We start from the raw sequence: 15,437 nt of genomic DNA, 5'->3' as shown, positions 1-15,437 counted from the left end.
TCCCATTTCTATCTCGTGTAGAAGTTAGACTTGCAAAATGCCATGTACTAGCTCCTCGTTCCCCAGTGGTAGCTCCTGGTTGCTTGTTTATGCTGGATACCCAGAAGCTACGTTTTGCTCCCGCTTCTATCAGGTAGAGAAGTTAGACATGCAGAATGCTATGTACTAGCTCCTGGTTCCCCAGTGGTAGCTCCTGGTCGCTTGTTTATGCCGGATACCAAGAAGCTACGTTTCGCTCCTGCTTCTATCACATGTAGAAGTTAGACTTGACGAATGCTATGTACTAGCTCATCGTTCCCCAGTGATAGCTCCTGGACACTTGTTTATGCCGGATACCCAGAAGCTACGTTTCGCTCCCGTTTCTATCTCATGTAGAAGTTAGAGTTGCAGAATGCTATGTGCTAGCTTCTCGTTCCCCAGTGGTAGCTCTTGGTCACTTATGCCGGATACCAGAAGCTACGTTTCGCTCCCGCTTCTATCACATGTAGAAATTAGACTTGCAGAATGCTATGTACTAGCTCCTCATTCCCCAGTGGTAGCTCCTTCTTGCTTCATTATGCCGGATCCCCAGATGCTACGTTTCGCTCCCGTTTCTATCTCGTGTAGAAGTTAGACTTGCAGAATGCTATGTACTAGCTCCTCGTTCCCCAGTGGTAGCTCCTGGTCGCTTGTTTATGCTGGATACCCAGAAGCTACGTTTTGCTCCTGCTTCTATCACAGGTAGAAGTTACATTTACAGAATGCTATGTACTAGCTTCTCATTCCCCAGTGGTAGCTCCTGGTCACTTATGCCAGATACCAGAAGCTACGTTTCGCTCCCGCTTCTATCACATGTAGAAATTACATTTACAGAATGCTATGTACTAGCTCCTCATTCCCCAGTGGTAGCTCCTAGGCGCTTGTTTACGCTGGATACTCAGAAGCTAAGTTTCGCTCCTGTTTCTATCACATGTAGAAGTTAGACTTGCAGAATGCTATGTACTAGCTCCTCGTTCCCCAGTGCTAGCTCCTGGCCGCTTGTTTATGCCGGATACCCAGAAGCTACGTTTCGCTCCTGTTTCTATCACATGTAGAAGTTAGACTTGCAGAATGCTATGTACTAGCTCCTCATTCCCCAGTGGTAGCTCCTGGTCGCTTGTTTATGCCAGATACCCAGAAGCTACATTTCGCTCCTGTTTCTATTATATGTAGAAGTTAGACTTGCAGAATGCTATGTACTAGTTCCTCGTTCCGCAGTGGTAGCTCCTGGTCACTTGTTTATGCGGATACCTAGAAGCTACGTTTTGCTCCTGCTTCTATCACATGTAGAAGTTAGACTTGCAGAATGCTATGTACTAGCTCCTCATTCCCCAGTGGTAGCTCCTAGGCGCTTGTTTATGCTGGATACTCAGAAGCTACGTTTCACTCCTGTTTCTATCTCATGTAGATGTTAGACTTGCAGAATGCTATGTACTAGCTACTCGTTCCCTAGTGATAGCTCCTGTTCGCTTGTTTATGCTGGATACCCGGAAGCTATGTTTCGCTCCTGTTTCTATCTCATGTAGAAGTTAGACTTGCAGAATGCTATGTACTAGCTCCTCGTTCCCCAGTGGTAGCTCCTGGTCACTTGTTTATGCCGGATACCCAGAAGCTACATTTCGCTCCTGTTTCTATCTCATGTAGAAGTTAGACTTGCAGAATGCTACGTACTAGCTCCTCGTTCCCCAGTGGTAGCTCCTGGTCGCTTGTTTATGCCGGATACCCAGAAGCTACGTTTCGCTCCTGTTTCTATCACATGTAGAAGTTAGACTTGCAGAATGCTATGTAGTAGCTCCTCATTCCCCAGTGGTAGCTCCTGGTCGCTTGTTTATGCCGGATACCCAGAAGCTACATTTTGCTCCTGTTTCTATTACATGTAGAGGTTAGACTTGCAGAATGCTACGTACTAGCTCCTCGTTCCCCAGTGGTAGCTCCTGGTCGCTTGTTTATGCCACATACCCCGAAGCTAAGTTTCGCTCCTGTTTCTATCACATGTAGAAGTTAGACTTGCAGAATGCTATGTACTAGCTCCTCGTTGCCCAGTGGTAGTTCCTTGTCGCTTGTTTATGCCGGATAACCAGAACCTACATTTCGCTCCTGTTTCTATCACATGTAGAAGTTAGACTTGCAGAATGCTATGTACTAGCGCCTCGTTCCCAAGTGGTAGCTCCTGGTCACTTGTTTATGCCGGATACCCAGAAGCTACGTTTCGCTCCTGTTTCTATCACATGTAGAAGTTAGAGTTGCAGAATGCTATGTGCTAGCTCCTCGTTCCCCAGTGGTAGCTCCTGGTTACTTATGCCGGATACCAGAAGCTACGTTTCACTCCTGTTTCTATCTCATGTAGAAGTTAGAGTTGCAGAATGCTATGTGCTAGCTCCTCGTTCCCCAGTGGTAGCTCCTGGTCACTTAGGCCCGATACCAGAAGCTACGTTTTCGCTCCCGTTTCTATCTCATGTAGAAGTTAGAGTTACAGAATGCTATGTGCTTGCTCCTCGTTCCCCATTGGTAGCTCCTGGTCACTTATGCCGGATACCAGAAGCTACGTTTCACTCCCGTTTCTATCTCATGTAGAAGTTAGACTTGCAGAATGCTATGTACTAGCTCCTCGTTCCCCAGTGGTAGCTCCTGGTCACTTGTTTATGCCGGATACCCAGAAGCTACATTTCCCACTCGTTTCTATCTCATGTAGAAGTTAGAAATGCAGAAAGCTATGTGCTAGCTCCTCGTTCCCCAGTGGTAGCTCCTGGTCACTTATGCCGGATACCAGAAGCTACGTTTCGCTCCCGTTTCTATCTCATGTAGAAGTTAGAGTTGCAGAATGCTATGTGCTAGCTCCTCGTTCCCCACTGGTAGCTCCTGGTTACTTATGCCGGATACCAGAAGCTATGTTTCACTCCTGTTTCTATCTCATGTAGAAGTTAGACTTGCAGAATGCTATGTACTAGCTCCTCGTTCCCCAGTGGTAGCTCCTGGTCACTTGTTTATGCCGGATACCCAGGAGCTACGTTGCCCTCCCGTTTCTATCTCATGTAGAAGTTAGAAATGCAGAATGCTATGTACTATCTCCCCGTTCCCCAGTGGTAGCTCCTGGTCACTTGTTTATGCCGGATACCCAGAAGCTACGTTTCGCTCCTGTTTCTATTTCATGTAGAAGTTAGACTTGCAGAATGCTATGTACTAGCTCCTCATTCCCCAGTGGTAGCTCCTGGTCGCTTGTTTATGCCGGATACCCAGAAGCTACATTTCGCTCCTGTTTCTATTACATGCAGAAGTTAGACTTGCAGAATGCTATGTACTAGCTCCTCGTTCCCCAGTGTTAGCTCCTGGTCACTTGTTTATGCCGGATACCCAAAGCTACGTTTCACTCCTGTTTCTATCACATGTAGAAGTTAGACTTGCAGAATGCTATGAACTACCTCCTCGTTCCCCAGTGGTAGCTCCTGGTCGCTTGTGTATGCCACATACCCAGAAGCTACGTTTCGCTCCTGCTTCTATCAAATGTAGAAGTTAGACTTGCAGAATGCTATGTACTAGCTCCTCGTTCCCCAGTGGTAGTTCCTGGTCGCTTGTTTATGCCGGATAACCAGAAGCTACATTTCGCTCCTATTTCTATCACATGTAGAAGTTAGAGTTGCAGAATGCTATGTGTTAGCTCCTCGTTCCCCAGTGGTATCTCCTGGTCACTTATGCTGGATACCAGAAACTACGTTTCACTCCCGTTTCTATCTCATGTAGAAGTTAGACTTGCAGAATGCTATGTACTAGCTCCTCGTTCCCCAGTGGTAGCTCCTGGTCACTTGTTTATGCCGGATACCCAGAAGCTACGTTTCCCTCCCGTTTCTATCTCATGTAGAAGTTAGAGTTGCAGAATGCTATGTGCTAGCTCCTCGTTCCCCAGTGGTAGCTCCTGGTCACTTGTTTATGCCGGATACCCGGAAGCTACGTTTCGCTCCCGTTTCTATTTCATGTAGAAGTTAGAGTTGCAGAATGCTATGTGCTAGCTCCTCGTTCCCCAGTGGTAGCTCCTGGTCACTTATGCCGCATACCAGAAGCTACGTTTTGCTCCCGTTTCTATCTCATGTAGAAGTTAGAGTTCCAGAATGCTATGTACTAGCTCCTCGTTCCCCAGTGGTAGCTCCTGGTCACTTGTTTATGCCGGATACCCAGGAGCTACATTTCGCTCCTGTTTCTATCTCATGTAGAAGTTAGAGTTGCAGAATGCTATGTACTAGCTCCTCGTTCCCCAGTGGTAGCTCCTGGTCACTTGTTTATGCCGGATACCCAGAAGCTTCGTTTCGCTCCTCTAAAATCATTTGTGGAATCCAAATTAGAAGCATTGCTGGTTGCACGCATTTCTTTGCAGAAGCTGATTCACTGAAACACCAAAGACACCGTGCGCTGCACTAAACCACCAATGAAAATGCGCACTCTGCACGAGCATCACATGAACTCCTTTCGGCACTCCAGATCTGTTTGTTTTACTTGCATTACTTTTTACTAAGAACAAAAGCTGTTGTAGCCGGCCCTAAAAATAGATTATTTTTCTTTTCTTTTTGGGTAATAGGTGGCCCCGCCCACTTGCATCCATGCCTTTTTTCCTGTTCGCCAACATTCCTCCACCCCACACTAATTTCTCCTTCTTCATCCTGGCACATCTTTAAACAAATTGTATTGGTTGAGTGAGTGCCTCATCTTTGCCAAGCTTAAGCCCAGCTAACTCATTTTTACAGTTTTAATTTTGTCTTGCTTTGATTGGAAAACTTTACAAATCTTATCTCATTCACCAAAAATCCCGTCGCGCGCACTCTGCCAATACGTTCTTTACTGCTTTATAAGGGCCTGCAGAAAGGGGCCCGATCGGTTCTTTCCTACTTCTCCTTTTATACGCCCATTAAAGCCATGCCTAAAAAATAATGACGCGCTGATTGTGAGCAGGTGTTGGCCAATCAGCAGGCATCTGGTCTGAATGCTCTCGTCTAGGACTTCAATTTAGCTCACGCCACGTCACTTGCCAACTAACCTGAAAATGCTGTCTACTCACCCTCACAGGGCCTCATCACGCGTTGGGCGGTAACGCCGGCGGTATTAGCCCTACCGCCAAACCCCCCAGTGCTATTAGCGCCTGATGATGGGTTTGGCGGTAATGGAATTCCCCACTGAGCCCATTCGAGCTCAGAGCTGGGGAGAAATCTGCCAAAGCCCTGATTTGCCGGACCCTTAAATCTGGCGGTAATAGCACGACCGCCGGATTTAAGGGTTACCACCAAACTCGTGATGAGTCTTGAATAGTGCTTGGGATGCCTATCAGGGCTTTAATTCATACACATGTGTTTGGTGTAGGGTAACTAAAGTGAATGTGCCTCTGCTGTACTCTTTTGCCGAATCCATAAGGGCGAGCATGATTATCCCATGACTTTACTACGAAATTCCAACAATTTGATACAGGCTTTACGAAATCATGCGTGTTAGCAACACACTAAAGATGGCATCTTACCCCTTGGTAATACACACCTGAAGGAAGGCTAGGCACCCTAAAAAGCCTGTGGTAACACACCGCTAAGGTTATACACCGTAAAGAGACACTGGTAACAGACCCCTGAGGCTATACACTGTAAGAGACTCGTGGTGACACACCACTAACGTTATACACCATACGAGCTGCATGCTAACACACAAGCAAAGACAGATCCCATTACCCCCCTACCCCCCAAGTGATCCCCCATTGTAGCACCCCACATAGGTTATATAGCATAAGAGGACAATGGTAACAGACCACTGAGGTTATAGACCGTAGGAGACCCATGGTAACACACCACTAAAGGGATACACGATAAGAGCTCCATGCTAACACACAAGCAAAGACACACCCCATTACCCCCCTACCCCCCAAGGGATCCCCCATTGTAGCCCCCCACTAAGGTTATACAGCATAAGAGGACAATGCTAACAGACCACTGAGGTTATAGACAGTAGGAGACCCATGGTAACACACCACTAAAGGGATAAACCACAAGAGCTGCATGCTAACACAAAAGCAAAGACAGACCCCATTACTCCCCTACACCCCAAGTGACCCCCATTGTAGCCCCCACTAAGGTTATACAGCATAAGAGGACAATGGTAACAGACCACTGAGGTTATAGACCATAGGAGCCCGTGGTAACACACCACTAAAGGGATACACAATAAGAGCTGCATGCTAACACACAAGCAAAGGCAGACCCTACCCCCCAAGTGATCCCCCATTGTAGCACCCCACTAAGGTTATACAGCATAAGAGGCCAATGGCAACAGACCACTGAGGTTATAGACCGTAGGAGACCCATGGTAACACACCACTAAAAGGATACACGATAAGAGCTGCATGCTAATACACAAGCAAAGTCAGACCCCATTACCCCCCTACCCCCAAGGGATCCCCCATTGTAGCCCCCCACTAAGGTTATACAGCATAAGAGGACAATGCTAACAGACCACTGAGGTTATAGACAGTAGGAGACCCATGGTAACACACCACTAAAGGGATAAACCACAAGAGCTCCATGCTAACACAAAAGCAAAGACAGACCCCATTACTCCCCTACACCCCAAGTGATCCCCCATTGTAGCACCCCACTAAGGTTATACAGCATAAGAGGCCAATGGCAACAGACCACTGAGGTTATAGACCGTAGGAGACCCATGGTAACACACCACTAAAAGGATACACGATAAGAGCTGCATGCTAACACACAAGCAAAGTCAGACCCCATTACCCACCTTCCCCCCCCAAGTGATCTCCCGTTGTAGCACCCCACTAATGTTATACAGCATAAGAGGCCAATGGTAACAGACCACTGAGGTTATAGACCGTAGGAGACCCATGGTAACACACCACTAACGGGATACACATACACCGTAAGAGCTGCATGCTAACACGCCAGTGAAGGCAGGCATTGTACAGCCCTATGGTATCACATCACTGTTAACATACCTTCAAAGACGGATAGCAAGAGGTGCCGCATTGTAGCCCCCACTAAGACAGATATCATAGGGCCCCTTGAAAAGCACACTGCCACAGACAAACACCACAAGTGGCTTTGTTGACGATGGAAATGTAAGATTATGCCATTTGTTACCCACTGCTAGAGACAGACACGGCATGAGGTCCTCACACCACCATAGCACGCCACTAAAGAAAGGTACCACTAGAGGTCCCATGAAAGCACTCCACTAATAAAAGGCACCCTTATATCACCCCGGAGTACATCACTAAAGACATGCACCACAATAGCCTGATAGTGCACACCACAAAAGACCGACACGGTAAGAGCCCATGGAACACAACACAAATGAAAGAAGCCATAAGCCCCCATGTTAGTATAGCACCGGAGGCAGTCACACTAAAAGCCCCTTTGTAACACACCACTGGACCTAGAAACACTAAGAGACCCCTGTGGCAGGACACCATATGTAAACACATGCATTTCCAGCAGAACATTTTTGTCTCTCTTATGAAAAATAATGTTGGTTCAGAAGATGAAAATTAGCTTGAGAGATGCGCACATAGTTATTTGTGTACCTGCGTGGTCATGTTCCTCAAAAAATGGAAAGCAAGCGCCTAAAAGTAATATTTCCTCACACATTGCTTAATTTAAATGCAGGACATGTTCCCTTTGCCCTCTAGGCTGAGGACAATCCTCTGTCCGGACATTCCGCCAGCGCTAATGACCCTTTTTTCTTCTCGTTTCAGAATGAATCGATGAGACAATGGCTGTTTTAGGCACTGGTGCTGGTGAGTGCGTAAAAGACCGAAAAACCTCAAAGCAGAACCTCATGGGCCTGAGTCCACGGTTCCTGCATCACCTTCGGCGACTGAAACCTCAACCACCAGCCGAAGCACCTATCAAGGGGAAACTCAGAATGAAGTCGACTTCGGGTGCCTTTGTCATTTTGGGGGTCTTTGTGGTCCTTTTGGGCATGACTATTGCTGTAATTGGCTACTGGCCTCAACGTTCTCCTATCGTAACATCGAGTGGCCTACCATTAAATTCCAGCAGAACCTTGGAGGCCAAGTCATCAGCGACTGTTCAGTCTCGAAGCTCACAAAGCACGGACAAGCTCAAGCTCATTGGCCCAGTCATTATGGGGGTGGGGCTATTTATTTTCATTTGTGCTAACACCATGTTGTATGAGAATAGGGACTTGGAGACTAGGCTATTAGTTCAGAAAAATTTGTATTCAATGGCTGTTGGTCTTGCCTGCGACTCCAGCGTGGATCTCAAATACTGTCAGAAAAAGGCTGATTCGCCTGAGCATCAGACTAAGCCAGAGGAAGGCTTTCAGGACATCGACTTGCACTCTTGCATCCCTCAGAACTGCTCCAGTCCAATAAGTAAGTGGGCAGAATGCTGCGGTTCATACGGGCTTCATACAACAGCACTGCTGCTTCACCACAATGGCGTCTCGCCATCTATTTCTTTGAGGAGCATATACTCGGACTCCAGCAACTCCGTCCAAGGCAATGCCTACCTTCCTTCCATGCATACAACCATAGAGAGGAGAGTCTCATCAATGGGGAATGTCGTGCCTCTTCCTCTCATCAAAGTCAACAACTGCATTGTTGAGAGTCCAGATGTTGCACAGCTGGCCAACAAAGGAGAACCAAATGACTCCAGATCAAAAGAGCAGAGGCTGAGCCAATCCTGGAATATTCTTCCCAGGATAAGCCATTCTTCAATGGGTGAAGACCTTGATGGATCTCATGTTGTTATCAACGTGGACAACGTGGCACCAACAAACTACCAGAGGACAGAGTTTTTGTCTCCAGAATGTGCTAGAAGGGAATTCAGCTCAGACATGCAGCTAAACAATGTGGGTCATTCCAAGTCACTTGACCTGGGCCGGCGAGGAGTGAAGCTGGTGGCCACAACCCGGGAGAGAAGGAACCGCAGCTGGCCCCGGCTGGATAGCATTACCCTTATTGGGTACAACAAGCTCGAGAACAGAGGAGACTCCGTGGAAACATCCTTAGAACAATCTGATCCATCAATGATCACAGGACCGAGCAGCCAGGATTCTATTGGGGATGTAGTTTAGGAAAGACCTACTTGGCCAGGAGTATGGTCCTTAAGTGCCAAAGGATATCCCGACATCCTCGGGAAAATCGAAGAATGTTTTCTCACAACGTGTGAAGGAGGGGTGTCCAGCGAGTGTCAGTGGTGCTTACATCTTATATCAGTGAAAGGTGTATGGTATGGCAGGTGGAGCCTTCTCTGCCCACTGTTCCTTCTATTTTCATATTAAAATAACATTATTTATAAAATGCTCCATACAGTACCTACTTAGGGCTGTAACCTAGCATAGAAAACATATTGCAATGCAAAATAATAGGGGATGTTACGTACTCTTTAAGGTTCGGTGGGTGGAAGCGAGGGCCAGTTGCTTGGAAAGCACGAGGGTCACCCTCCTTCACGGCTTTCAATGTCAAGAGTCAATTCCTCTGATCATGCTAGGGTTGCTCTCACAATCTTGTGCGCTGGCAGGTGTGAGTATGGGATGACTTGGAGAAGTTGTGTAAGGTAGAGCTGTCCTCACAGGGATGTTGATGAAGGATGTGCAGATATTAAAGATGGTGAACGTAGAAGATTTTGCATGTTAGAAAAATTTAAGTTTGCAGAGTGAAGATTGCTTCTGTGTCTTTTGTTCATCCACAGGCGGGTGACAGGACGTTTGGTTGGTCGACCCCTACTGCTCGCCCCCTCCAACTGCTCGCCCCTACTACTTCCTATGAGAAGTTGTATATTGGTTGACCCCTGATAGTTGACACATTTAACGGCTTAACATCTTTCTCAAAATCCAATCCCTACACCTCCCCTTCTGCCCTCTACCGCTCCCCCCATCACCACTGCTCTATTCTTCTCAGGGGTCACACCCAGGCCCTCCTTGTTCTTAGCCCATACTCCTCCACCTGGGCTCCCCATGCACTACACCTGTGTTCACCACCACCTCGCACCAGTGCCCAATCCAACCCCTATAGCCCACTCTCCCTGCGCTACCATCCCCCACTCCCACCCTCCCAGTTCCCTTCTATACAGGGACTCCTGGAACCACCCCACACCCTGCTCCCTCCCTTTGTGTCCCGTCACCCACTCCCATCCCTGCCCCTCCTCCTCACTTATATGCATCCCCCTACCATACATTCCCCCCACTCTCTCCAACCCCACACCACTCATCACCTTGGATGTTTGTCTCCCTACTCCTCACTAAGCGGTCAATTAGTTGAAAAGTTCAGACATTTTAAATGGTCTACCACTCCAGCCCAGCGACCACTTAATGACAAGCATGTCTCCCATACATCAGTTGGGAGTCGAGCGATAGACCTGACACAAAGTGTTCCCTGGCTTTTTGATGCAACATAAGTCAGGTTTTGTCAATCTGTTATTCAGCCCAATGCATCATTTCAAGGTGGACCTTCTCTCGCCGAATAAAAGGGCTGACAAAAGGAAAGACTGCAAACAATCCATATATTGCACAGCGTGCTCGGTGCAAGAGGATATCTACATTAATAAGCACGCGCAGTACGACTGAGTGCCCCTAATTATAGTCCTCCACCCACTTCTGCTTCTGATAGGCTCTGGAAATGTGGTTGGGTCCCTCAACCAAATTTAAAGGTTTAACCAGCTGCGAGTTGATGGCCAGTTGGCACCTCTTATTGTGCATTCTGTGTGAAGTCAGCTTTAAAGTAGAAGGCTAAGTGGGCTGCCAATGTGCTTCCGGTATCTCCAGTGAAAAGTCTAATTACTTGAAAAAGATGTACATTGACCTTATTCAATAAAACAAAACAAAAATGGCCTGTCGTCATTGGCAAGTTGCAATTTTCTCAACATCCTTGTATGGCAGCAGCATAGTGTGAGATCAGTCCCGAGCACTCGCAGAAGGACAGGCCTAAAGAAAATCTAGAGATATCCCTACATGTCAATACTTGGAAAAGGCCGGTAGTGCTACGGCAAGGTCAGGCAAATGCAGCATGTGCCTGACACTGGCCCAGCGCTATCAACCTTTCAGATTCACCAGCCTGCTGGAAAGTCTCCTAGGTTCTATGCAGGTAAGTCCCCCTTTAGAAAACACTTTACAGCTCTGTTAGTTATGTGCATTCTAGCTCATCGATGTCTACGGCACTCATGTGGGAGCTCTAAGCCAGAGGAGGCACCTGAGGTGGCAGAGAACTGATTGCTGTCAACCATTTATGGCCTAAATAAATGTAGGCTGGAGAAGGCGGTGAACCGCACGCGTAGCCCTTCTGCCAGCCCCAGGCCGGCTGGGGACATGGAAGAAGGTGGGAGGTTGGCTGCTGCAGATTTCCAAGTTACCTGGCCATGAAACACATGTTTACTACACAAAGACATGAGATGCTGGAAGCATCATCAAGCCAAGAACTAGCATTCTCTGGACCGGCAACGTGGCTGGGGAATCACTCCTCTGGAATGGTGAGGTTCAAAGCCATCTTTTAGGGTGCCACCTGTAGCGAGACAAACAATATTTACTATCCAGGTCTTTTTCTACACTCAAATGCACACACATATACATGTATGACCATGAGACAAAGCCACATCTGTGTTTTTAGAGAACAATTTCTTTAAGTACATCAGTGGAATAAGATCACTTATCACTAGCCTCACAGCCACCCATCAAAAATGCATCTAAGATTGCCCTTACCGGAAAAGGTACCTAAAATAGCTCCATAGTAGATGATAATGTCAGTCTTCCTGGGAGCGCTATACTAAAGCGAGACCAACTCTGACGTAAATTCTCCATTGAAGGCAGAACCTGCTCAACAGAAAACCCAAGAACCTTTTATAGGTCTGCAATAAAAATGGAGGTTGTCGATCAGTGCATCACTGAGGAGAATGTGTAAGGAGATGTCCTTGGTTCTACACATGCTTATAAATCCTTTTCCTCATACATCTTGTGTTGTGTAAGCAAATAGTCTTCAATTTCGTAGATGCCACATTACATATGCAGTTCGTCATGCCAGCACGTTCTAAGTTAAAACGCTGCTTTCATGCAAACACACACTGCCATGCACCATGGGCCAAATGATGAAGTGTTGTTGCCCACCAGTGGCAGTGTTTCCCCAGGGTTAGCAGAGTCAGCACAGGTCAGCTCATAACCATGCAGACTCAATATCATGGTTAACTGGTATCAGACCAATACAATTCTCGAAGGATGTCTGTGCACCTGCTTCTCCACTCAGCTCTTCTTCTAAAATTCGGACTCAATTGGGACCCAGACCACAAAAGCAGGTGAGTTTTACACTGGAGTGGTATATGCCAGGTACAACTCAGATAGCCTGACACTTTAACACCTGAAACTGCTGGAGGCCGAAATTGCTGCACAGCCAAAAACAAAATATTTTAGGGGCATGACTTGGTGGGACGCTGGTCACACCATCCACCAAAATAGGATGTAAATTAACCCACCCTAAGGGCAAAGTGGGACCTTTTTTGCTTTAATAAATATGACCATTCACATGGTTAATTCACCACTTGGGTTCTATTCGTGGTCCATCGTAGTAATGATAGTACACCCCCCATTAAGGTCATAATCTCCACCACCTCGCTTTCAAACTCGAAGGCGGGAGGCTGTCTATTAGATTTCTCCTTCCTACTGCCCAGCCCGCTGTCAAGCACCTTACATTGCAAAGGAGGTCATTGTATTGGCTTCCTAGCACTTTAATGAACCTAGTTCTAGTACGAGTTGGAACTCTGAGTCCACACACCATCACCAATACGCCTCATCCCGGGCCTGCAGGAAGAGAGGGGCACTTTACTTGCTGCTAGCCCATTGCTGTCACCACGCTGATGCTGTGAAGATGTGCAGTTGTTGAAGTCAAGTGTGGTGGGTGCATTCAAGCACCTGCTCATTGCTAACTATTGTAGGACCTTTCACTCGTTTGGCATGGTTCCTCTGCTATGTCGTGGACATTGTGTATAATTAAGGTGTCATATGCAGACACTTTATATGAACAGAATGGATAGAGACTGTAATGCTCCAATGAATTAAGTCGACAGCTCGTTCTTATATAGAAGCCAGTAGCCAGACAGACAGTTGCCTATTGTCCTTTTCATAACTTTGCTAGAATCAAATGCACACAAGGAAACACATCCATGGTTTGGGGCATATGTGCCCTGGGGGAAGGGCAGGAGCCACCTCACAGACACAGGGGTGACGACACAGTGATATGCCAAAGAGGTTGACAAAATGGAGGCAGACACTGTTCTGGTGCAGATTACTCTAAAATGCTTCAGTCCTTCCTCGCTAGAAGGCACAACCAGAGCCCGGGCAGCTCAGTGACCGACAGCCAGTTCTGGCCCTAACATCGCTTTTAGATCGAAGAAAGCTGAGCTAGGGTAAAGAGGCTCTGCCAGTCCAGAGGTGTTACATCTGAGCAAAAAAAACTGGCATCTGTAATACTGAGCACTGTCCCATGCGACACGGGCCTCCTCGGGCCACTGAGGAGAGATACAGGCGAGGAACGCTGTGTGAATTGTCTGTAAAAGAGACGAGCTGGTGGCATGTGTGCAAAGGTTAATTGGCTATATTTTCTACAGGAATTCCTTGTGGTTGGACTGGACCCTTTGGTCTCGCTTTATCCTCCATTTTCAGTCACAGGTTAGCTTGAACTTTGTTTGCTGAGGCCCCAGGAGTTACCAGAAGGCGGTCTATGGGGAACACTGATGCCAGTCCAAACATCAATGAGTTCCATCTGTCTTGTTTTTTCCCTCACCTTCCACCTTCCACCGTCTTTCGCCAGCCTACATCTATGTCTTCATTTCTTTTGGGGGATACATACTATTGGACTCTGGATGTGTCAGTTAACAGATTGTGGCTAACTTCGATGTTTACGCTCTTCAATATTTCTGGGCGTCCCGTGGCCCATCCACATTTGTCACATGTAGTCTGGATGGCCTGTCACGATATGATTTCTTAACGCTGGTGGGGCTGTCACCCACTGTTATGGTGTTTTTCCTTCAGGTTCCCATTTGAAGACTGCCTAGTTTGCATGTGTGTGACTTGTTGCGTATTATTACTTCTGTGGTGTATATGCCATAAGCTCTCTCTCGCTCAGAGACAGCTTCAGAGCTGTTATGAGCACTTCAAAGAATTGGAATGCAAAGCATATAGTTGCGCTGTACCCACAGCATCTATAGGCGTCTTCTCTCTTTGGTCATCCTTTAATGACTGTTCTCATCATCTGCACACAGAACCCCTGGGGTGCCTGATCACTGATCCCCTTTACATGGAACAGTTTGTCCCATGCATGGTTTTGTCGCTTGATAACACCCCTCAGTGGAACTTCAAATAAGCTGTACATGTTGGCACTTTACAGTTGTATGTAGCACGTAAAATTAAAATTAAAATGTTATAATTAAAATGTGTTATAGGCACTACACGAGAAACTATTAGAAGGACTATCTGAATGGACACATACATTCAGTCTAAATATGAACTCAAATGGTTGTAAATATAACCTCACAATAATGGTAAACATGAGCCCTAAATCCATATAACGTTGTCTTCCCAAAACAACAAGTCCTTGAAATTGTAACTCGAAACAGCTGTATGTATATGTGTATTAATTAGTAGTGAGTGTAGCAATGCCTGTGCAGGATGCTTTACGAAAACGGACTATGGAACTGAGCAGGATGCCAACCAGTTAGTGCATTGGGAACATGGAATGGTGACATTAGAGACTGACAATACATTCTGGTATTCTTTGAGGTTATACATATTTATATAAGGCACACACTTGATCATATGGATGCGCCCTGGTGGGGAGTGGTGATTTGGAGGAAGGGCAATGCCATTAAAGGACTCTGATGCCGCTTGCCTAGCATCAATGTGCTGCTTGAGAGCTGTCTTGAAAGGACTGTATTGTGTCAGTTTCCTAAATATCAGAGGTAGGGAGTTCCAGTGTTACGGACCAAGAAGTGTGAAGCAGTAGAGCCAGGATGGGCCCCACGAAACTGGGAGAGCTATCACGGTTTTAGATCATAGGGTGCAAGGTTGGGAGCAGAGGGAGTCAGAGTAACCCAGGTAAATCGCCAAAGGGTGGCCCATGCATGGCTTTGAAACACAGAGGCGGAATTTGCAAAACAATCAATGTTGCAGGAGGACCAGCCCTCAAGGAAGAGGTGGGCAGTGGTAGGAAAGGATCATGGGAGCTTGCCTGGGTGCTAGTTGTATTTTATTGAGGGAGCACCACAGTGCAGAGGAAGGCCACAAGGAAGGGGTCCGTGGCAGTGCTCAAGATGGCAGAACACACAAGTGGATATCAGGGCTTTAGTAGCGAGATATGTGAGCTGGGGATGGACCTTGCATCTATTCAGCAGGTTTAGCCTAGCATCCATGTCAGTAATGAATTGTTAAAGCTT

General features: G+C 46.9%; 1 protein-coding gene and 1 long non-coding RNA gene across 2 annotated transcripts in view; one reads left to right on the top strand and one right to left on the bottom strand.

The window, feature by feature from the left end:
* The window catches only part of TMEM200B (transmembrane protein 200B), a 75,555-nt gene extending 64,703 nt beyond the window's left edge, over positions 1–10,852 (top strand). The window contains exon 2 of the mRNA XM_069622998.1: positions 7,754–10,852. Within this exon, the coding sequence (XP_069479099.1) occupies positions 7,771–9,099 (1,329 nt within the window). The 5' untranslated portion in view covers positions 7,754–7,770 and the 3' untranslated portion in view covers positions 9,100–10,852. The remainder of the gene's footprint in view (positions 1–7,753) is intronic.
* Positions 1–15,437, bottom strand: part of LOC138504696 (uncharacterized) — a 255,449-nt gene that overhangs the window by 139,858 nt on the left and 100,154 nt on the right. The window lies entirely within an intron of this gene.

The sequence above is a fragment of the Ambystoma mexicanum genome, chromosome 11, assembly GCF_040938575.1.
Source record: "Ambystoma mexicanum isolate Mex_15411 chromosome 11, UKY_AmexF1_1, whole genome shotgun sequence".
In the NCBI taxonomy this organism is placed as follows: Eukaryota; Metazoa; Chordata; class Amphibia; order Caudata; family Ambystomatidae; genus Ambystoma; species Ambystoma mexicanum.
The sequence above is the reverse complement of the archived record's forward strand: the minus strand, read 5'-3'. Positions and strand labels throughout refer to the sequence as shown.